Here is a 24,615-nt window from a genome sequence, read left to right as displayed (position 1 = left end):
ATTATATGTAAGTACACTGTAGCTGCCTTCAAACACTCCAGAAGAGGGCGTCAGATCTTGTTACAGATGGTTATGAGCCACCATGTGGTTGACTGGGATTTGAACTCCGGACCTTTGGAAGAGCAGTCGGGTGCTCTTACCCACTGAGCCATCTCACCAGCCCCAGCTGCGGTTTTTTAACCCCCAGTTTTTCCAAACAGTATTTCTCTGTGTAGCCCTGGCTGTCCTGAAACTCACTCTGTAGACCAGGCTGTCCTCAAACTCAGAGATCCACCTGCCTCTGCCTCTGGGATTACAAGCTCTGCAGGAAATCTTTCTTAAAAGATGAATATGCGTCTCAAAAAGGTAATTATCCATAAAGTAGGTCAGGACTACACACACATTTCCCAAGTCACTGTGATTTTTTTTTTATTGACTATATATGTGACAACTACTACTAAAACAGTATGCCACAACTTAAGTCTAACATCAAAGTCTAGACTGAAAAAAAAAGAGTCTAGACTGATGAAAAGTCAAACTGACCCTGGGGCTGCAGAGATGACTATGACTCAGCAGTTATCAACACTGGCTGCTCTTCCAGAGGACCAGGGTTCAATTCCCAGCACCCACATGGCAGTTCAAAAACATATGCCAACTCCAGTCCCAGGGATGGGATGGCCTCTTCTGACTTCCACGGGTACCATACACATATGTGGTACACAGATATACACACAGATTAAAACACTAATACACATTAAAGAAATTTCAAAAAATTAAATATTTTAAGTTACTTTGCCTTATATTTCATGGTAGTTTTTAAAGAGATTTACTCATTTTCTATTTCTATGTATATGTGCCTGCTCACCACATGAGAACAAGCATCCAGGAGACCAGAGGGTATCAGATACTCAGGAACTACTAGAGCCACGTGTGGTTGTGCGCCACTTGATGCAAATACTGGCAACCGAATCCTCTGGAAGAGCAGCAAATGCTTTTAAGTACTGACCCAGCTCTGCAGCCTTAGCGCTGTAAACTGTTGTAACAATGTTCTGAACATGAAAATCCTTAACTGTTAACAAACATTAAGAATGAACCAAATGGGGCTAGAGAGATGGCTCGGTGGTGAAATGCATTGGCTATTCTTCTAGAAGTGTTTTGTTTTTTGTTTTTGTTGTTGTTGTTGTTGTTTTCGAGACAGGGATTCTCTGTGTAGCCCTGGCTGTCCTGGAACTCACTCTGTAGACCAGGCTGGTCTCGAACTCAGAAACTGGCCTGCCTCTGCCTCCCAAGTGCTGGGATTAAAGGTGTGTGCCACCACCACCCGGCTCTTCTAGAAGTCTTGAGTTCAAATCTTAACAACTATATGACAGTTCACAACCATCTTTAATGGGGTCTGACCCCTCCTTCTGGTGTGCAGGTGTACACACAGACTGCAAAACTCATATACATAAATAAATCTTTTTTTATTTTTAAAAAATGAACCAAGCGCAAGCATTTCTGATTTACTGTAAGCCTGCTGTAAAAAAGCTCCACATGACGACCATTATTTAAGCTAACGGCTGTTGATACTGGCAAAGAAAAGACAGGAGATAGAGATAACCATCCTGATGACACAAAAACCCAGTCAGCTTAGATATATACTAAATTCATTAAGACAGTCCAGTACTTTCTAGGACTATAAACTTGTAGCTTCTATTTCAACAAAATGAGTTATTTCAGATAACTAATATTTAAATAAAACTCTTTAATATTTATGAGAGCTCATCCCAAGCCCTAGTTTAAATATGTATTTGATTAATTAAATTTAACATGACTAAACAAAAACCTGAAGGATGAGAGGACTTACCACTTCAGATTCTGACCCTAAGAAACAAAAAAGAAAGCATTTTCAGAGACAGTATGTTTATTGGCAAAGCCACATCAACCAAAAAGCTAATTTGTTATGTATTTCAAATGAAGCAAACTGTTTCCATTTCGCATCCAGAAGTTACTTTTTTGACTCCTTGGTTATCTTTAACTGGTAATAACATAATACTATTTATTGGCAAAGCCAAACCACCAAATCTTCCTCCTGACGTAAGACTGAGCACGAGGGTCAGGAGGAAATAATCTACTATTGGGGCTGGGTGCAGCTTAGGAAGTACAGCAACCACTTGCCCTGCATGTACAGGTCATAGGCTTGATCCCCAGAACCAAGAAAGAAAGATTAAAGAAAAACATTTTAACCAAAAATCTTGAATGTTGATTTTTAAAACAGGACTGTGGAAGCCTGCCTAACATACTTACCATTCTGAATCTCTTGGCATCTTTTAATCCAGATGTCAAAATTTGTATTTGTACCTAGAACAAAGAAAAACAGTATAAAAATCCCTAATGTGTACAAGGCAGCATATTAATTCAGCAAATACTACTGGCCAGCTACTATGCCCTAAGTAGTCTAGGCACTGGGAACTGTGCAGCCAATAAAATAGATATTACCTGCACAAATGAAGATTACAGCAACCATTCTGTTAATGCTCTAATGTAATAACGGATCTACCACTGACCTGCTCATCCAAGAAATAGTTAAATCCAGTTTTAACTACAGTCAACCTCACTAGTTTCTCAGACGCTTCTAATCCTTACATCTACCCTGATCTTAAAGGAACTCTCCCTCATTTGGCAAAAGCAGACTTGAAGCAGATTCCCAAATCGATTCTCATACCTTTATCTTGCTCTAACACAGCTACCAACTATCTACCATTTCCTGTGATTTTTGTCTATCTTGATACTTTATACTTTGTGAACTGTCACATCACTAAGCTATATAGTATCCAAAAAATGAATATGCATGGTGAAGTACATATTTATAGACAGCAAGTTGAATGAATCAACAAATTATTTGCCTCTGAAGATGGAGAATATCTAGTTACTATGCCTAGTAAAATGTGTTAACTATTAAGTAATCAAAAGTTTATTAAATAATCTGAAAATACAGCTTTTTAAATTGCCTGATTTGTAAAATTAATCATCAAAATGTTAGGCATAGATGCACTATTTCCTTCTGGGGAAATTACTGTATTAAATACCCTATTATTCCCCAAACCAATAAAAGACTCTTACCATACAAGAGGGAAGAACGAACAAAGCAAAGAATACAGCATATGGAATGCCTCACATAGCAGAATTAGAAAATGAGAGGCTTTAAATTTGCAAAGAGCAATTACTCTGACTTCTTAAATGAACAGGTAAAGAATTCATGTGTCCAAATGTGGGTAAACAATTTAAGCACTACTGTTACCAGGAAATTTACCCTTCCAAAGTCATTGCTTCTATTTGCATATTGGGGCCTACAGAGGTTTGAATATGCTTGGCCCAGGAAGTGGTACTATTAGGAGATATGGCCTTGTTGAAGAAAGTGTGTCACTGGGGGGTGGTGGTGGTGGTAGATTTGATACCCTGCTCCTAGCCACATAAGAACCAGTTTTCTCCTGTTTGCCTTTGGAACAAGATGTAGAACTCTACGTTCTGCCTGCACCATGCCTGCCTAGAAGCTGCAATGTTCCCATCTAAGTGATAATGGACTGAACCTCTGAATCTGTAAGATAGCCCCATTTAAATGTTGTCCCTTAAGAGGTCATGGTATCTTTTATAGCAGTGGAAACCCTAAGGCAGAAGTTGGCATCAGGGACTGGGGTATTGCTCTGATAGGCCTGACCATGCTTTTGTTTAGAGGGATGTGATTTGGGGACGTTGGAAAGCAGTGGAATGCTGTAAGTGGGCCTTAATGGGCTATCCTAGTAGGAATACGGAAGATGGTGCTGCTCAGGGTGATTTGAACTGTGCAGACCTGGCCCAAGAGGTATCCGTGGAGAAGAATCTCAGGTTGTGGCCTAGAGACCATTTCTGTGGCATTTTGGTGCAGACTGTGGCTGCTTTTTGTCCTTGTCTGAAAAACCTACTGGAGGCTACGGTAAAGAGACTTACATGACAAAGCCCAACAGAGACTTGCTCTCTGAGTTAGTCTGATGAACAACATTTTAATCAAGCATAGCAAGCTTTGAAAGGAAAAGTACAAAATGTATGGTTCAAAGAATCAAGGGCACCAAGAAGTAGAATGGAGGTGAATCCTGTGTTCAAAGAGACAAACAGATTAAGAGATTGGTGACCTCGGGACAAGATCCCACCCAGCTAAGCTTATTTTATTTTATTTTATTTTTCGTTTGTTGATGATGAAGGAATAGTTATCTAGGCATTATCATCTGGTTAGTGCTTTCATTTGGACTTTGAATCTGAAATGAACTACAATCGAAGAGATGGAGGGTGCAGGGACCCTCCAGAGCTTGATGAACAGTGGCCATGAAAAGCTTAGGCCCAGGCACGGTGGCACACGGCTCTAATCCCGAGACAGAGACAAGCACATCTCTGAATTCAAGTCCAGCCTGGGACCAAGCAAATCCCAGGTAAAGAAAAGCTTAAATCTAGGCATGGTGGTACATGCCTTTACTCCCAGCATTCAGGACAAAGCCATGCAGATCTCTGAGTTCAAGGTCAATCGACAGAGCAAGCTCCAGGACAGCCAAGCTTAGGCAGTGAAGGAGGTGGAAAGCAGAAAGCTGGTGATAATGTAATAGAGCAAGGGGGCCATGCTCCAGCTCCAGCAAGCAGCAGAACTCCGCAGCTTCAGCCATGTGGCTCTGGCTTTAGAGTCAAGAACAGAAGGGACTACTGGGACAATTGATGCTAGTTAACTGGAGCTAAGATATTAGAGGTGATTAAGACGAGACCAGCATCACTGAGGTGAAATCTTCTAAAGATTTTTCTGAGAGCACAAAGAAGCTGTGTTCCAGCTGCAGCTGGACTTGGTAAAGTATAAGAGGTGGTACTGATTTTGAAGGTATGAAGGGGTCATAGAGAGCAGCTGAGGCTTGGCACTGTGAGAGGCAAGGGAAGGCCACTGGTGAAGGTGTAGCCTCAGTTACAGTTGACGGCCCAAGCTTGAAGGGGTCACGCAAAGCAGTTGAGGCTTGGCACCATAAAGAGAGCCTATGAGAGGCTAGTGAAGCCTAGCTGCAATGGAAGACCCCCGTGTATTGGAGAGCCAGTACCATGGGATGATCACCAAGAACAGCAGCAGCATCGGAATGGAGTCAACCAGAGCCTAGAGTGCTACAGAGTGCAGAGCTGGGGATGTGACTCAAGCCCTTTTGAGAAGGGAAGATAGTGTGTGCATCCCAGACACTGGAACAAGAAACTGCAATGCTGAAGTTGCCTTGGGGACCCTAAGATGTTCGAGATGCCAGAGCCATGAGAAATCTGCTGGGGAAAGCTGCTCATAGGGAGTGGAACCAGCTGAGGAGAAAGAAGTTTATTATAGTCAACAAAGATGAAGGGAGTTGGAGATCTGAAGAGCACTTTGCCATCAGACACGGAGATGCAGAGTTTAGAGTTTACCCAGATAGTTTTGGTGTTTCTTTGGTCCAGTATTTCCTCACTATGACATTTTCAAATGGTGATATATATCCTGAATGATATTGGAGGTACGTGATCTGCTTTCTGACTTTGATTTTATAAGTTAAATGTTTAGATGAATCTCAGAAGAGACTATGAACTTTGGACTTTTAACATTGTTGAGACTGCTATAAACTATAAGGACTTTTGAAGTTGGACTAAATGTATTCTGCATTATGCTATGTTTAGGTATGGCCCCTATAGACTCACATGTTTGAACACTGGCAAAAACATACCCCAGACCCCACGAAGCAAAGCTGTTTCCAGTTAAGAACCACTGTTTTAAAGGACTGTGTTACGTAAGCTCCACCGAAGGAAAAAGATAAACCAATTCAATTAGGATTATGAAGTTTCCTATCATTTTCTACTTACATATAAGATCTCCATAGATCTCTCTTGTAGTTCTCCAGCCCTCATCATCTCTCTATGCAACTAGATCCTGGCATCATGATAATGTTCACACTCACTTCTCAAAACATGGCAATTTGGAGAAATCCTAACACTTCCAAAGTGATTTCTGCCTGAGAATCTAACTGGATATGTCTGGGGGAAGCCCTGGGTTTGTTACCCCCTACCATACAAACTCAGTATACTGGCGTCTGCCAGTAACCTAGCACTCCAAGGGGGAATGGCAGGAAAGTCACAAAGTCAAGGCCATCCTCAGCTCCATGAATTAAATAATCTCACAATGTTCTAAAAATTAATAATTTACTAGGGTAAAATCTCCTAGCAATCTGTATAACTTAAAATGAACAGACATTTAAATTCTTTTTTTATTTTATTATTTTATGTGTGCAGGTATGTACGTCTATACACCCTGTTTGCGTCTGGTGCCCTCACAGACCAGGAGAGGTTGTGGGATGCCCTAGAACAGGGGCTATACACAATTGTGAGCCACCATGTGAGTGCTGGGAATCAAATCTGGGTCCTTTGGAAGAGCAGCCAGAGCTCTTAACCTTGGAGCCATCTCTCTAGCCCCACTAACTTATTTTTGAACATGAAAGAGAGTTAAAATTTCCCTTTTCCAGTAGAAGAAAGCACAGCCACACTCTGGAGAGACTACTCAGCTGGTACAGTGTGTGCCCGACAAGAAGGGCCTCCATGTGACCCACAGCACTCACGTGAAAAGCCAGGCAGAGTGGTGTGAGCTGGAATCCTAGCACTAGGGAGGCAAAGATATGTAGATACCTGAAGCTTGCTGGCCAGGCAGCCTAGCCTAATAGAGCAAGCCAGGCTCCATCTCAAAAACCAAAGACAGTTCCTAAGTAATGCCCTTGGGGTTAACCTCTGCCGCATACACTCAACACTCAATAAATATTACTACACAAGAGCTCATGGAGTGGAGGATATATATGGAGATGAATTCATTGGAAAAATACAATGAATGAATACATAAAGTTTCTTTTCTCGTGTGTGTGGGGAGTGGGGTGTGTATGTGTCTCAGAGAGTGTGTGTGTGTGTGTGGGGGTGCATGATGCCAGAACATGAATGTGCAAGTTTGCAGGTCAGCAATCTTCTTGAATGGTCTTCCACCTGTTCTTTAAGGGGTGTGTCTGTCCTCTCTTTCTCTCAACAAACACAGAGCTTGTTGATTTGGCTATTCTGGAAGCCAACTTGCTCCAGAAACCCTCTGCCCCCGCCACCCCAGGCTGGAATTAGAAGCAAGTTACCTCGCTGACCTGGCACTTAAAGGTTCTGGGGATCCAAACTCTTGTCCTCCCGCTTGACAATAAGTGCACAAATGGCTAACACATTCCCCAGACCCTAATTTTGATTTCTAATGGGAAAGTTTATCTGTAATTTAAATACTAAAGAAAGGTCAGTTTAATCAAACCTTAAGTGAATTCAAATTGTAAAATCAAAATCACCATAAAATAATGTTAAAAGAAAGGGGGTATTGGGTTTCTGGGACATAGAGATTTTAACAAAATCTAACTATGGTATTTAAGATCCAAAAGGAATATTCCTTATGAAAATGACTCTAGGGCTGGGGAGATGGCTTAGAGGTTAACAGCACTGACTACTCTTCCAGAGGTCCTGAGTTCAATTCCCAGCAACCACATGGTGGCTCATAACCATCTGTAATGAGATCCAATGCCCTCTTCTGGTGTGTCTGAAGACAACTACAATATACTCATATAAATGAAATAAAAATTTAAAAAGAAAGAAAATATAACTCTAATACTTACTATCTAATTTCTGTCCTTCTGCAAATGTTTCTAAGGCAGAAGCGTAGTCTTTTTCATGGTATTCACATATCCTGTGTGAGAACATTACAGATTAATATACACACATTAAATCATAGAAAACAGACTTCTTTCTAAATAAAATATTTGACTTTCATATGCTGAAAGAGAATTTATTTCAAGTCTTTGCTAATAAACCATAATTATTTTAGATACTGTAACATTTAGTGTAATGGTCATTAAAACTCAATTTTCATACCCATTTCAAAGGAATCTGAGTTTAACTATATAAATATATCTATATATCCATTTGTTCTAAGCCAAAACAATCATGCAAAAGAATTAGGTTCTCAGCTAAAAAGCCATGCTTATCAGTTATAATAAACAGTGCTTAACAACTACACAGAAAGTAGACTAAGTTTTTGCTTATTATTAAATGCAGCTAACCAGCTTTGCTGACAGAGAGCATCGTCAGTTCTGCCCATACTTTACAGATATTTCAATCATTACTGCTTTGAAAATCATACATCTGTTATCCCACACTTCAGTTAACATACTAACATAAGTTAGTATTGTAAGACTACATCATGTATACATTTACTCAATAAATCAACACCTACTGGCTATATATAGTCCAAACCCAACACACTACATACCCTTTCCTCAGAATAGCAGTAGAATTATTTGGATTGAGTTCAAGAGACTTCTTTACATCGGCAATACCATCTATATAGAAAAAGGAAAGAGTGTTTAACCAATTATTTACAGATCCAGCACATACTACCCACAAAATTTGAATCAGGGGCAGAACAGTGGCTCAGCTGTCAAACTTGACAACCTCAATTCAATGCTCAGAATCGCCTGTCAGAATGAGAATGGACTCCCTCAACTTGTCCTCTGCCCTCCCTATATATACTGCGGCACATACGAGCTGGCACACAAAGACACACATAAAATAAATAATGTAAAACAAATTAATTAGTATTTTATGAGCAGCCTAACATGGGTGCTTAGAACAGAACTCGGGTCCTTTGTAAAGAGTAATATCAGCCAGGCATGGTAGTGCACGCCTTTAGTCCCAGCGTTCGGGAGGTGGAGGCAGAGGCAGGCGGATTTCTGAGTCCGAACCCAGCGTGGGTTCCAGGACAGCCAGGGAAAAGAACCCAAGCGTTTACCTGTGGAGTCCTCATTACCATCTCCTTTAGTTCTTTCTGTTGTCAGTAAAGGAAGCTGTGTCCTGCAGCTTATCTGTTCTTCTCATTAACAATATTTATGTCATTTAACTCAAAGGCACACTCTTTTTTTTTTTTAAATTATTTAATTATTTATTTATTTAGTGTATATGAATACACTAAATACACACCAGAAGAGGGTATTAGAATCCATCACAGATGGTTGTGAGCCACCATGTGGTTGCTGGGAATTGAACTTAGGACCTCTGGAAGAGCAGTCGGTGCTCTTAACCACTGAGCCATCTCTCCAGCCCTCAAAGGCACATTCTCACCTACCCAAGTCACACAACTTAGAAATACATTATTTGTTTTTATTTATTAAAAATTGCTAACAAAAGGAAAATGGTAAAAGCATCCACTATGAATGCCATCTCTATAAATGCTCTGCCAGTGGGAGAAAAGATAACTGTTAAGTCAATGTTACTCAGAATGTTTCTCTCGTGAAAAACCATGTTAAAGAATTTCAAAGATGGTGATATGGAGATGACTCAGTCATGGAAGAAGGCCTTCATTTGCAAACACAAAGACCTAAATACAGTTCCTAGCACCCAGATAAGAACTCCTGGTGTGGTGACTTATAAATAATCCCGGGGCATGCACACGCACACATGCACGCACGCGCGCGCGCGCATATACACACACACACACACACACACTCACACCCTCGCGCGCTCACACAGACTCCATTTGGATATTCTGACTTGGGAAAATTTTATAAGTAAACTACAAAATGACAAAACAGTTTGTAAGAAACGTTACCACAGTATTTCCCAAGAAGAATGTGACAATAAGCTCTCTGACAGTAATACTGTGCATCATCGGGATTCTGTTCCAAAGCCTTAGTCAGCTCCTACAAATACAAACGTGGAATGTCAGTAAATTAGGTTTAAAGCCATCAAATTCTAATTAAAAATTTAACTTAAAATCAAATAACCTATTAGAGAAAAAAAAAAGGAAACAAGCATGGGGCTTGTCACTGTAAGAGAATCCTAGTTCCTCCTCCCTGACCCCATAGCAAGCTCCAAATGTAATACTTAGGAAAAGCACTCAGCCATCCTTGGTCTGTTGTAAGAGCTCAATAAATAGTAACTATTATCATCTCATTTATTCCCCAAAGCCAGGCTGAGATACACAGACCAGCTCAGAATTCCTCCTCATTTGGAGGAGGCCGCAATACCATGTAGAATTTGAGGTACCTAGAAAATATAAAGCTAGCTGATGGTGGCACGGGCCTTTAATGCCAGCACGTGGGAGGCAGAGGCAAGCGGACTTTGAGTTAGAAGCCAGCCTGATCTACAAAATGAGTTCCAGGACACCAGGGCCAACCAAACCAACCAGACAGACAGATAAACGATAAAACTAACTTCTATAGTTCACGGCGGTCAACAGAATGAGTAAATGCACGGCCCTCCAGCCTTCCCTATAGATTCCAGAAAACCAAAACAGATTACAACATTCTGCTCAAAGCCCAGATAAAATCTAACAGACAACCAATTAAGAGTTAGCATTGAGCCGGGTGTGGTGGTGCATGCCTTTAATCCCAGCACTGGGGGGGGGGAGGGAGGCAGGTGTATTTCTGAGTTCGAGGCCAGCCTGGTCTACAGAGTGAGTTCCAGGACAGCCAGGGCTACACAGAGAAACCCTGTCTCGAAAAACCAAAAAAAAAAAAAAAAGAGTTAGCATTGGAGAGATAAAAGCATTCACTGCCCTGGGTAATCACAGTATTAACACAGGAGCTGGGCCATTAACAACACACACAAAAAGTCACATGTTAATAAGGCCAATGCCAAGTACAAACAAAAAAGCTGACTCTCCATCCAGTGAACCCATACATGAGTATGTATAGATGTACTTAAATAACCACTTACCACTGACTTTAATTCTAATGATTCCCAAACCAATGTATACCGGAAGATCAAAACTGAACTAAACCCAGGATAGGAGATAGCTTAATATGTAGAGTGCTTGCTTAGCAGGCACAAAGCTTCAACCCTTGCCACCTGCAAATCTGGATGTGGTGACACAGGCCTGTAATCCCAGCACTGGGGGGTCCAGGCATCCTCAGCTACGCAGCAAGTTCCAGACCAGCCTGGGTTACATGAGACCCTTGTCTGTAAACAAATTAAACGAAGACTCCCACCAAATACACCTATAATCCACCACTTCAAAAGCACTAAATGTATCTAGTCCAACCAGTAACACAAAGCCCTTTACTGTGTCTCTACACAAAGCTCTCCAGCTGATGCCAAGCAAAAATCTAGGTCTTCGCAAAAGGCTTGACAGGGCTCCCTTACATCTCTATCTAACACTGTGTTACTAGTCACCCAGCTCACGTCTAACCACAATTATCACCTTAAGAGTCCCTCAAAATAGGTTGCGTCATCTGGCTAGAACAGTGATTCTCAACCTGTGGGTTGTGACCCCTTGGGGAGTCAAATAACCCTTTTACAGGGGTCGGTCGCCTAAAACCCTCTGAAAACAGATTTTTACATTTTGGTTCATAACAGTTGCAAAATTACAGTTATGAAGAAGCAACAAAAATAATTTCATGCCGGGCAATGGTGGCGCACGCCTTTAATCCCAGCACTCGGGAGGCAGAGGCAGGTGGATTTCTGAGTTCGAGGCCAGCCTGGTCTAAAAAATGAGTTCCAGGACAGCCAGAGCTACACAGAGAAACCCTGTCTCGAAAAAAACAATAAAATAAAAAAAAATAAAATAGCCGGGCGGTGGTGGCACACGCCTTCAATCCCAGCACTTGGGAGGCAGAAGCAGGCAGATTTCTGAGTTCGAGGCCAACCTGGTCTACAGAGTGAGTTCCTGGACAGTCAGGGCTACACAGAGAAACCCTGTCTCGAAAAACCCAAAAAATAAAATAAAATAATAATTGCATGGTTGGGGGCAGGGGGTAGGTCACCACAACATGAAGGTTGAGTACCAATGGACCAGAACAAGCACACAGTAAATCCAGTAAATCCATTCTCTTACTTCCTTAGGAACAAAACCGTACAAGAGACTAGATTCAAATCCAGGTCTGTAAATTCCCAGAGCAGAACTTACACGAAACAGTAGCAACCCCCAACCCATTTCACTAAGTGTCTCTCTCTCTCTCTCCTCCACCTGCACTCATGCTTTCTAGTAATTTTGAAATCTCTAGGTTAAATAAATCTTCTAATTTAATTTATAAAACAATTTTGAAAATAGCAAATAAGCTGAGAAAAATGACAAACACCTTTAATTCCAGTTTTAAGGGCAAGACAGAGGGCAGGGAATCTCTGAGCTTGAAACTAGCCTGGTCTATATAGAGAATTCCAAGCCAGGGTTACATAGAGAGATCTTGTCAAGAAAGAAGGAAAGAAAAAAGGAAAAAGGAAGGAAGGAAGGAAGGAAGGAAGGAAGGAAGGAAGGAAGGAAGGAAGGAAGGAAGGAAAAAAAGAGGGGCGGGAAATAGAGGGAGAGGAAAAGAAAAGAAAAGAAAAGAAAAGAAAAGAAAAGAAAAGAAAAGAAAAGAAAAGAAGGCTGGTGAGATGGCTCAGCAGGTAAGAGCACCCTACTGCTCTTCCGAAGGTCCTGAGTTCAAATCCCAGCAACCACATGGTGGCTCACAACCATCCATAACAAGATCTGGCGTCCTCTTCTGGAGTTTCTGATGACAGCTACAGTGCACTTACATATAATAAATAAATAAATAAATAAATAAATAAATAAATAAATAAATAAATCTTTAAAAAAAGAACAAAATCATTAAAAAAAAGAAAAGAAGAGAAGAAAAGAAAGAAGGAAGGAAGGAAAAAGAGATGGAGGGAAAGAGAAAAAGAAAAGAGAAGAAAAGAAAGAGGGAGGGGAGGGGAGGGAATGACTAAAAAGTTACCACAGATTATACTAATGTCAAGATCATCACAATCAAAAAAAGAATTTTAGAAATATTATATAATATATAAACCAGACACCAGGTTGAGGGAAAAATGTTTTTAATGTAGACTTTTTTTTTTTTTTTTGCTATGGATGTAGTTCAGTAGACAGAGCACGTCCATACTGGAAACAAAACCCCTTCTCTCTCTTTTTTATTGCTCTTAAGAATTTTTTCATGTACTTGATATCTTTAACCTTCCTACAACTCCGCCCAGATCCTTCCACTGCCCTATCCATCTAACTTTATGGTCTCTACACAAATAAAACCACAGAGTTCACTTTGTGTTAACTGATTGATGACTCCTGGATTTGCCCTGGAGTGTAGTTAATACACAGTGACTAAATTGGAGAAAGCTGATTTTCCCTTTGTCAGCGGATATAAATTACAAGTAGTTTCTTGCTTAGGAGTGGAATCTCACCTCCATTTCCTCTTCTTAGTGCTAGGAGCCCATCTGACTTGAACCTGTAAGTCTTGAACATGCTGCTTCAATATGAGTTGTGATGTGATTTGTCCTGTTGTGTCTGGAAGGCACTAGCACCCTGGAGTCATCCGTCACCTCTGGCGACCTTGCAGCCTCTTTTTTTCCCCTAGGTCTCTATCCTGAGCCTTCCAGAAAAGGGTTGGATGAAGGTACCCCACCCACGTGGGACCTCATGCTCCAGTGTCCCTCCCTCTCTGCACATCGTCCAGCTGTGCTCTCCGACAAACTCCTTTTTCAATCCCCAACACCACATAAAAGCAGGCACGGTGCTACATGACTGTTGAAGATTATAATCCCAGTACCAGAAAAGGAGAGGCAGGAGGGTCTTTAGTTCAAAGTCATCCTTGCCTACATCATGAGTTCAGGGGCAACCTGGGTTTCTATGTCTTAAACTTAAAATTAAAAGAGGTTGAAAAAAACTTAAAAAAAAAAAAAAAAAAGGAACTACTATGTCTATAGTCTGTCGTGTGTAGGCTGTACCATACAAGGCCTCAAGCGTGCAGTCTCAGCGCTGAGTCCTGAGATTACAGGAATGAGCCACAGACAGCGTATATACTCCTCTGCTTACAAAGTCAAGTAAGAGCTTCAGTATTTCAAGCCACTTGTAAATGTTCTTTAGAACCACTAGTCAGTTGTTTCGTTAAGAAAAAGAAGTTTAGTAATAACAGTTCAGTCTCATAAAACATGCAGACTTGGTAAGGTTGTAACAAAAGAGAAGTTTCCAAAAACAATCATGCAAACAACCAAAAAACAATGAGAGCCAAACTTAAAAGAATTTACAAATGGATTTATGAATAAATGATATAATAAAGCCCCAAACCAATCATTAAGATAATGATTCATCACCTTATCTAGCATGCTTTTAGTGCAGCACTGTTGGTTTTTTGAAAAGTTGCTGCCTACAGAGAAGCATGGCTGTCAGTGGGAACACAAAGAGGCAACATTCTTGGTGCCAACCCCTGAATCACGGCAGCAAAAGGTGAGGAATAAGTGCAGACTTAAGGCAAACATATTGTAGACAAGTCCAAAATACACTTGCAGAAAATGCTGTGGCTTCCGTGGTAGAACACTTGAACAGCATCAATTCCACCGCCACAAAGAAAAAGAAACTGGCGAGCAAAACCCACAGCAAGAAACATGACACTAACCAGAACAACAATGAGGGGAAATGTAAGACATTAAAATTAAGACAGCAAGAAGCATGACACTAACCAGAACAACAATGAGGGGGAAATGTAAGACATTAAAATTAAGACTTTTAGATGGGTTGGGGCTGTAGCTCACTTGGTAGAATGTTTGCCTAGCACACATGAAGCCCTCAGTTCAATCCCTGACACAGGCCTGTCATAACAACAGAATGCATGAGGGTCAGAAGTTCAAAGTCATCCTCAGTGACATTTGAGTTGAGGGTAGCTTGGGATATGTGAAACCCTGCCAAAATACGACTTTGAAGCTGAACCTGTAGGAGGAGGCATAGTGGTAGACCATGCACTTAGCATGGGTTCAAACTCCAGCAAAGCTTTTTTAAAAATGTTTTTTAATTAATACTAATTCTTAGTAAATTTTCAAATTTACTTTAAAATTTGCTTTAAAATGCTAATTAAGGTTCAAAGAATCTCTGGGTGGATGGGTGGGTGAGTGCATCTCTCAATCTGGTTCCTCTTCTTTTCCCTACAGTCACCTAGCCAGGGTCTAAGCACAGAAACACTGCTTAGAGAGAAAAACGTCAGCACTGATTACCACTACATGTTTATCAATCTCAACCGGTGCTCTCCACGAAGTGGCTTCCAAGTCAGCTCCTAGTTGGGGTATCACATAGCCCAGGTTCTCTCCCTGCCAGATGACCTTAATCCCTTGAAACCAGAAACCTGTTGCTTCCAAGCCTCTTTGTTTTGATCAAGTTAACCTTTTTACTCTGTACTTCAACTCCCTACTGAGTACAAATGTGGCTGATGTCAATGATGAGGGCTGCAAGAATCATGCAGGAGAGCTTGACTGACCATCGTGAGTCCCAAGTGCTACACTGAGAAGACAGCAGTAAGGAATCAAGATGCACAAAACCCCTGCTGCCTTGAGGCTATTTATTTTCAGACCTAATTTAGACAGAAAAACTAGTTCCCCTCAGCAGGGATCATTTCAGATGAAATCTAAAGAAACAGGCATCCCCAAATAAAATGAGATATAGGTCAAGTTATGTGGGGCAAAAGCAGAGAAGCATTCCAAACATTGTAGCTCTACAAAAAGAAAAGGAGTTCCAAGATGTCCACTTCGCCAGGCACCCTGATGGGCACTGTAAATTGTTTGGACCTTCAGTGTGAGGGAAGGTCATGGAAAGTTCTAGTAGGAAAGTGACACCATCCAACTGTCATTCTGGCTACTGTACCATTAACACAGTAAAACAAAGCAGGACCAGAAACAGTGTCAGTCCCCCCAAGAAATTCCTTTCCCCGAGTCTGACATTTAGACAAAAGCCAGCATTCTTTCGGAGACTGAAGATAGTTCCTATGTGCTAAGAGTTTTCTCCTTATCTCTGGCAAAAGGGATCCATTAACATATCTCAGTGGTGCCTATCAGCATGTCAAGGTCAATGCTAGGCTCCATTTTGTCATTCCCTACTCACAACCCCCCCCTGCCCCCACACTCACAGGCCTGGGTATGGTTTCCATATAACCTAGGAGATCTTACGCTCGCGCGCACGCATGCACACACGCACACACGCACACACGCACACACACGCCCTCTCCCCTCACCCCCTTGCATCTCTCTGCTCTCCTCAGAGACAGCCTTGGCAGTTTGAAATAAATTTCTTACCCTTGTACCCACACTCATTTTCATTCAAATAGAAGAAACTAGTAAAGTCCAGAATGTGTGGTAGCTAGAGGCTGTAGAGAATTGCATGGAACACATTAGAAGGGGCAGCATCTGCCAATTATCCTAGGGCTTTGAGGGCAGCCTAGATCTGTACCCAGCACTCCATAAGCTTTCAATAATTATTCATTTCCTCCTCCTTTCTCAGTCCTCCCCCTACTCTCCATTCAGCGTTTAATTTCCTTTGGCAGAAAATATAAAAAAGATACTTGAATCTGTAGCCCTAATCTCAAAATCACTAATGCCTTGATTTTGTTGTTTTGTTTCTTTTGAGACAGGGTTTCTCTGAGTAATTCTGGCCATACTGGAACTCTCATGGTAGACCAGGTGGGCCTCAAACTCAAGAGATCCACCTGCTTCTGCCTCCCAAGCACTGGGATTAAAGGTGTGCGCCAACACCAGCAGGCTCTCTAATACCTTGCTATCAAACCTGAAGATCACTCTGTGTGGACCTAAGAATACAAAGCCGAGCTTGTAACACTAAAGCAACAATGTAGTTATACTAGTCTGCTAGCCTCTACAAAAGTGATTTCTCTAAGGCTCAGAACATAAAAATGTTTCCTTTATCCAGAGGGTTTCTTTGAGCTCTTAAATGTCAGGAAGAACTTCACACATCCAAGGCTAGCCTCAACTCACTACGTTGCTGAGGATGACCTTGAATTTCTGACCCTAGTGCCTTCACTGCCTGAGTACCAGGATTACCCGCCTGTACCACCATACTTGATATGTGCCCATAACTCTAGGGAGTCCAGCCAGCGCTCCTAAGAAACACCCATACAAATCTAGTTTGTTCTAGACTTCACCTGAAACGGCCCAAAAGTAATTCATATATTTAATTAGCCTAGATAAAAAGCACGTTGTTATAAACAACTGTATAAACAACAATCACAGTCATCTGTAAAGTTGCAGGCACAGAAGGGAAAATGTTCTTTAGTAAATTTAATTAAGGACACTTAACAGTACCTGACATGTAAGGGCAAACATAACTGTTAAAGTTAAAAAATGATACATCAAGCCCTATTTTCGCCTTTTCCTTGATCATAAATGCCATTATAAACAACCACAGACAGTAACTATGTGTCCAAGAAATAAATGGGAGGGAGGTGCCCTCACCAGGAGCTTGTGGAGAGGAAGGGCAAGATCTATGGCAAAGGGATTACTAGGGGACAAAGAGATGGATCTCAGTATCTTAATTTTGGGATTGTGAACACATTGAAAATTGTAGCTTTGCTTCCACGAAGGTAATGCAGGGAAGAGGAGGGGTCTGTAGGAACCCAACAGTCCCAGTGCGAAAGAAGCAGAAATGAGCTCACTCACCTCTAAAGCTGCCTGGGGGTCCCCGTCGATTAGAGCATCTGAGAAGCTCTGGAAAAGCCTGCCAAGAAAACAACGACTTCAGCAGGGCTCGCTAATCAAGGAAAAGAACAGAAAGACAATCAGCAAAGGTGAAGAAAATCACGCACCGCTGGGACGATGCAGGTCCTGCTGCAGCTGCCGCCATCCCTAGGAGGACACGAAAGCTTCTGCCTGAGCGTTTTCTACCTTGGTTACCAGCTCCGCCGCCGCCCAGGAGGGGAAAACTTCTAAAGAAACCCCAACAGAGCTTCCGTCCTCCGTAGCCAATCAGCGGTCGCGCAGCATGCGGCCGCGGAAAAGGAGGCGAAGGGTGGGCAGGTAGGCGCGGGGACGGCTGGGAAAGAGGAGGAAACGCTCTGCGGCCCCGCCCCTACCCGTGACGCTCAAGGCCCCGCCCCGAGGGCGTGGCTGTGAGTCCTGCGCCCCGCCGTACGCCCGCGGGGGATCCCGCATGGCTTGTAGGCTTTGTAATATTGTCTCGGAGGCCACTGGAAGGTACTGGGATCCGTCGGGAGGTGGTTCCCGCGTCGCTAAGGCGTGCCACGTTAAGCTCCGTTTTCTCCGGTTTCCATCATGGCTACCGCCGGCGGCCAACTTGTGCGTGACGTCACTCGGGGCTGCCAGGTCTTTTCCGGCAGCAGAGCCGGGGATGGCGCCTCAGTTCGCATGACTCTCTCCGTGGAGGACCCGGACGGGCTGGCTCGCCGGAAGTCACGTTACCGGCATGGAGAACGGAGTTTTCCAGAGGCCCTGCCCGATCCCGGCGCTCCACACCCCAAGCTTCGTTCCTAGTCGGCTTTCCAAACCAAGAAAAGCCTGTTTCGCTGGCACCCGCGTGGATGAAATTGACCTACAACTAATGATCTTAGTGCTGCTTTGTGTGCTAAGTAAGCAGTAAACCCCCCGTCCCCCGCCGTCCTTAGAGCCGAACATCACACTGGGAAGTTTACTGCGAATTCTTTGAGAGTGGTAAGGGACAACAGGAAGGAGTGGCAGTTATAGGTTCAGCGGAGCAGGTAACAGAAATTTAAAATCCGCTGCATTAAGACCGCACACCAAACTTGATTTAAAAGCTCTTGATACGCTCAGAAAGTCGTTTTACCCAATCTGTTTTAGCAGGTGAAATGAATGAGGTGGTCGATGGCTTCCTCAAACATGATTATATATAATAATCATGTTTGAAAAATGACAGTCCACGAAGAAAAAGAAATAGAAATTATAGTTCAGGCATTTGTGTACATATCCCCACTATTAAACTCGCCCACTTTTCTGAGTTCTAACTTTAAAAGACCTAAGTTTTGTCTTCCCCACTTTTCTAGCACGTTTTCCCTACTGGCCAAACTCCTGATTGTGCTTGCTAGCTATCTTGGGTATTATAATTTTTTGTTAAAACTAAAACCTACCACTCATCCCTTGCAGATGCAAAAAAATAACGGTGGGAGGACGTTTGAAAATACAGAGAAACTTGAGCTCATATTCAAGATGGAGAAACGGGAGTTACAAAGATTTAAGTATGTGTGGGGTCATCAAGAGATGGAAGGGTGAAATACTACAAAGTTTAAAGTAACAAATTAGCGACCTGTAGGTATATCCCATCTGTATTGTAAACGGGTGGTTTGAAGGGGGGAAAGAAGGGCTGATAACAGGTCAAAAAAAGGAATCTGAATCCACTTGTAGGAATGGAGAAGTAGGTGGGAAAGACACTTGAGGTGGACCAGGGCCAGCTGGCCACTAAACTCAAAGAGGTGCAGGTTTCTGGCTTTAGTAATTACTGAGAAGTCCAAATTAGCTCAACTAAAAACTGAAACTAAGCAGATTTGTGAGGGAAGGTAAAGAGTATCATTTTGGATCTTTCCACTTAAGGTTGTTTTACAGTTCTGTGAACCCCGCAGAAACTAAACTGTAAAAGAACAGATGCATAAAGATGAGGATTGTCTTCTGCACAATGTCTTTAAAGCAAATGTTAGTTTTGTTCGGTTTGCAGTTCTTTTCATGGCTGGGTGTGAATTTCTTCTTGGATGCATTTATTGCAGACACCTTGTGCCAGTTGGCATCTCTTTATAGCGTCTGAAGCAAGTTTTCACGCAGATCAATTTATAATCATGTCTTTTGTGCCATGTGTAATACTGCATACTCAAAGACTTTTGAAAGGTTTCTTTTAGATCGCTCACTTTCCACATTTAAGTCTATTGTTTACTTTGACAACTTTTTTGAAAGTATAACAAGGGATAAAAGTTCATTATTTTATTCTCCATACAGATACCAACTAACCCAACCCCACTTACTGAAAAAAAAAAAAATCATTTCCCCTTAAACTTGATGGCAACTTCATTGCTCTATTCAAAATTCAAGGCATCTTCTTGGAAATAGAATTGCCGGCTTACTAGCACATTCATTTTCTAGGCTCTAAACCTGTAAAGTTTCTGTGCCTAATAAATGACCCAGTCTTAAGTAGTTTTGTTATAGTGGCACAAATGAATTGCTATCTTCCTGTTCAGTGAAAAGCTCTACTGACCTAAGTTAAAAGATTTGGTTTAGGGTCTGGTGAGGTGGCTCAGCAGATAATTGTATTTGTTACACAAGCCTGGAGTTTGCTCCCCGGGACTTAGGTAAAGGTGGAAGGAGAGAACCAACTCCACAAAGATGTTCTCTGACCCCCTCTCCCTCTCCCTCTCACACACACTAAGTTAGTTTAGCTGGGCTTTGTAACACATACTTTTAATCTCTTAAGTGTGAGTCTGAAGCAGGGATTACCAAGAGTGCAAGGTCAGCTTGGATTATATAATGATTCAAAGTCAGACAGAGCAATACATTGAGAGCCCCCCCTTGGGGGAAGAAAAGCATTTTCTGCAAGTTGTTTATAGTATACTAATATACCTATAAAATTTCATTAGTAGACTGGAGAGATGGCTCAGTGGTTAAGAACACTGGCTGTTCTCCCAGGGAATCAGAGGTTCGATCCCACCCACCCATATGGCAGCTCACACACATCCATAAGTCTAGTCTTAGGGTATCCAACACCTCCCTCCAGGCTTCAATAGGCACTTCACAAATGTGGCTCATTAGGGTTTCTATTGCTGTGACAAAACACCATGACCAGAAAGCAAGTTAAGGAGGAAAGGGTTTCTTTTACTTCCGCATTGCTGTTCCTTATGAAGCAAGTCAGGCCAGGAACTCAAACAGGGCAGGAACCTGGAGACAGGAGCTGATGCAGAGGCCACAGATAGATGCTGCTTACTAGCTTGCTCCCATGGCTTGTTCATCCTGCCTTATAGAACCCAGGACCACCTGCCCAGGGAAGGCCCTACCCACAGTAGGCTGGGCTCCCCCCCCCATCGATATGAATTGAGAAAACGCCCTACCGCTGGATCTCATGAAGGCATTTCCTCAACTGAAGCTCTCTTCTCTGTGATGACTCTAGCTTGTGTCAAGTTGACACAAAACCAGCCAGTACACACACACACACACACACACACACACACACACACACACACACACACGGAGACAAACAGGTGGTGGTTTGAATGAGAACGGCCCCATAGTCTCATAGATTTGAATGCTTGGTCACTAGGGAGTGGCACTATTTGAAAAACAAAACAAAAATATTAGGATCAGGAGGTGAAGCCTTGTTAGAGGAAGTGTGTCTGTGGGGATGGGTTTTTGAGATTTTAAGGGCCAAAGCCGGGGCCAGTGTTCCTTCCTGCTGCCTTCCAGTCTAGATGTAGAACTCTCAGCTACCATGTCTGCCTGTATGCTGCCATGCTCTCTACCATGTGGATAATAGACTAATCCTCTGACAGTGTATACAACCCCCAATTAAATGTTTTCTTTTTTTAAGAGTTATCATGATCGCCGGGCGTGGTGGCAAATGCCTTTAATCCCAGCACTCGGGAGGCAGAGGCAGGTGGATTTCTGAGTTCAAGGCCAGCCTGGTCTACAAAGTGAGTTCCAGGACAGCCAGAGCTATACAGGGAAAGCCTGTCTCGAAAAAACAAAAACAAAAAGAGTCACCATGATCGTGCTGTCTCTTCACAGCAATAGAAACCCAATACACACATACACATTCAATAATGCTTAAAAGTTATGTATCAGTCCTGATACATGCCTTAAATGTCAACACTTGGGAGGCAAGAGCAAGTGGATCCTCTGAATTCAAAGCCACCCAGAGGTGCACAGTGAGTGAGACCTTGTCTCAACACAAACGCACATACACACATACAAATGGGTATGAATATGTGAAAAATGACTAAGTTTACCAATAAGAGTAGGGGCATGCCATGTTACTGAGATTTTTGTTTTCTTGAATTTTTCTTTTTCCAAGTTTAGCAATTAATAAGAAAGCCTGTTTTAGGGCTGGGGAGATGGCTCAATGAAAATAATCACTTACTATGTAAGCCCCACGGCCTGAATCCGGATCCCTAATACCCAGGAAGTGTTGGAAGCAGCAGCACAGGGCCTGGAGGACCCACCTCAAACCCAGTGATAGAGGACCCACCCAGGGCTGTGCTCTCTTCTCTACTGTGTTCCTGTATGTGTACTCAGACGTTTAAAAGCTGACTTAGAGCCACAGTCTCATTTACACAGAAACCCATTTCAGAGTGTGTGTGTTCTTAGAGCAGTATTTACCAGGGCTGTATGGTGCTCAGAGGGTAACAAGACTAGCAAGCCTGAGTGTCTTAAGTTGACCCTCGAAACCAAAGGTAGAAGAAAAGAGCCAACTCCCAAATGTTGTGCTGTGTCCCCTCAGGTATGCACATGCATGTGCACACAGTATAAGAACCTTGCCAGGTATGGTTGGTGGCATGTGCCTTTTACTCAAGAGTCTGAGGCAGGATAATCACTAGTTCTAGGATAGTGTGTCTGGGGAGGCTTTGTGTCAAAAAGCAAAAGAATTACAAACAAAAAACATTTGCTTGAAGACAGAAATATTGAGAACTTTTACATGATTTAATAACAATTAAAGATACAAAAATGTTTAGAGGATTCCAAAATTTAAATTTTTGTTTAAATACAAATTCATTTTATAATATGAAAACATATAATATTATACCTCTAAACACAATAGTTTTTCTTCTACAAAACTTTCTATACTAGAGATTTTGCAGAAAACAATTTCTTGTGACATTAAATGTACATTATTTACATTGAAAGTAATCTAAAAACTCTATTTCAGAAACTTGGATATATATCTTTGTATGCAACTTCCCTTCCCCTTCACCCACAGTAAAAAATGATCCAAATAAAAAACAGTTATGCTTTTATAATAAGTGACACAGCTATACTAGCTCAGGACTCCCGTTGCTTCTTTGGCCTCAGAGCCCCGATGCTCTTAAAATAGCAGTCTGTCATTTAGCCCTCAGTTTACTACTAAGCCACAGTTTTAGTAACTGTGGTCTGAGGATTAATGAGCAGAAAACTTAGGAAGAATTTACCTTACTGATAGTAATTTTGTGAGGAAAATATTTGTAAGCAGTATTTTACCTATATTTACATAAGGAAATAATCTGGTAATATGCCAAATAATTTTAAAGTACAGATAATAAAATCATAAAATTTAAGGAAACTTGTAGATCATTTTGTCTAGTCCAATGCATCCCTTCATTTTACCAGAATGGCACAGACTAGCAGGTGAAATGGCCTGCCCAGGGTTATACACCTAGGAGGTGGAGTGGCCTGCCCAGGGTTACACACTTAGGTAGTGGAAGTGTCACAACTGTTGCCTTTATAATATCACATTTCTTAAACTCAGGTTCAGACATTATCATAGGCACACTTAAATGTTTTTGTTGTTTTGTGTTTTGGGGGAAGGTTTCATGTAGCCCAGGCTGGCTTCAAAGTCACTATGTAGCTAAGGCTGGCCTTGAACCCCTGATTGCCCTTTGTCCTCCCAAGTACTGGGATTACACATATATGCCAATATACTGGGCATATACATTTCAATTTATAATGTTAGTTTACAAATTCGTAGTATATTCGTAGCACAACAGTCCAGCCAAGTTTAAAGTCAAGCTAAGTGACATCGCAACAATCTTAATAGTTTAAGTTTCTTGCATCTGAAAGAGCCAAGACTTAAATTATACAAGTGGAATGAAAATGTTTCCTATATAAATTTCCTGTTGTCTTATATTTAAGTAGTATTTTCAAACAATTCAGGAAGCTAGTACAGTGTCAAGCTAGAAAAGGAACTTTAAAAATATGATATAGCAACTGAAAAAAAATGTCAAGAATTTCTTCATCGTCTAAACCTCCTGCTCCTTCACAACTAAGTTCTGAGACATTCAGAAAAGAGACACACCTGGGTTCTCCTCCTTATCTAGCAAAGTCCAAAGTAACTGTTTTTAACAGTTATAAAATTAAGAACTTCTGTGGATTTCATCTTAGAAAAAAATGACGTTATGGTCAGACAACTGAAAAAAGAGTTCAATTAAAAAAATAACCACCCATAATTCCTTTGGTGTATTAATTAAAAAGAGTTGGGCTCTAGCAGTTCATTCTGTTTGATGGCTACCTGAGAGGAAAACCTGTTTGAACTGGATACCACCATCACATAAGGCTGGGGCTGCTGGGCACTTTTCTCAGCATCTTCATTCAAGTCATCTTCAGCCTTTTTCTCCAACTCTTGCTTAAGAGTTTTTGTTTCCTGAGCTTTGATAACAGAAGTGATCACAGTGCCTGGTGGGTGTGCAACCAGCTGTGAACTCCGAGAGAAAGTCACCACAGGTGTCGTAGCGCTGAACGATGGCGCGGATGCCACACTGACTGCTCCATTGCAAATGGATTGAACATTGCTTGTGAGGACCTGCTGTACTTGGGTGGGGCTGAGGACAATTGAAGGAGGAGAGCCCTGCTTCTGTGACTGTAGCATGACGTTTTCTTTCAGTACTGTCATGGGCTGTGACGATGGAATGGTTTGTAAAATAAATTTCTGAGACCCTGCACCTGATGATGGGTCTATGCTGGCTATAACTGTCGTGAGTGGCACTGTTACTGTATGTAACTGTTGGTTGCCAGGAGACACCACTACTGGAACCTGGGTTGAAGCCTGTATCGTCCTATTGAGATCAACAAACAGAAGTGAGACAATTACAAATGGAACATCCTTTAAAGCTTTAA

At 41.9% G+C, this 24,615-nt stretch overlaps 2 protein-coding genes across 4 annotated transcripts in view; both read right to left on the bottom strand.

The window, feature by feature from the left end:
• The window catches only part of Sugt1 (SGT1 homolog, MIS12 kinetochore complex assembly cochaperone), a 42,688-nt gene extending 24,866 nt beyond the window's left edge, over positions 1-17,822 (bottom strand). Inside the window, exons 1-7 of the mRNA XM_021203541.2 lie at positions 17,610-17,822; positions 17,464-17,521; positions 9,647-9,737; positions 8,312-8,381; positions 7,659-7,729; positions 2,266-2,319; positions 1,826-1,842 (exon numbers count right to left, since the gene is read on the bottom strand). Of these exons, the coding sequence (XP_021059200.1) occupies positions 1,826-1,842; positions 2,266-2,319; positions 7,659-7,729; positions 8,312-8,381; positions 9,647-9,737; positions 17,464-17,521; positions 17,610-17,647 (399 nt within the window). The 5' untranslated portion in view covers positions 17,648-17,822. The remainder of the gene's footprint in view (positions 1-1,825; positions 1,843-2,265; positions 2,320-7,658; positions 7,730-8,311; positions 8,382-9,646; positions 9,738-17,463; positions 17,522-17,609) is intronic.
• A 4,737-nt stretch (positions 17,823-22,559) lies between these two features.
• The window catches only part of Elf1 (E74 like ETS transcription factor 1), a 103,632-nt gene continuing 101,576 nt past the window's right edge, over positions 22,560-24,615 (bottom strand). For all 3 annotated transcript variants that reach the window (XM_021203594.2, XM_029541365.1, XM_029541366.1), the window contains exon 9: positions 22,560-24,554. In XM_021203594.2, the coding sequence (XP_021059253.1) occupies positions 23,966-24,554 (589 nt within the window). In that variant the 3' untranslated portion in view covers positions 22,560-23,965. The remainder of the gene's footprint in view (positions 24,555-24,615) is intronic.

This window comes from Mus pahari, chromosome 8 (genome assembly GCF_900095145.1).
Source record: "Mus pahari chromosome 8, PAHARI_EIJ_v1.1, whole genome shotgun sequence".
NCBI lineage: Eukaryota > Metazoa > Chordata > Mammalia > Rodentia > Muridae > Mus > Mus pahari.
The sequence above is the reverse complement of the archived record's forward strand: the minus strand, read 5'-3'. Positions and strand labels throughout refer to the sequence as shown.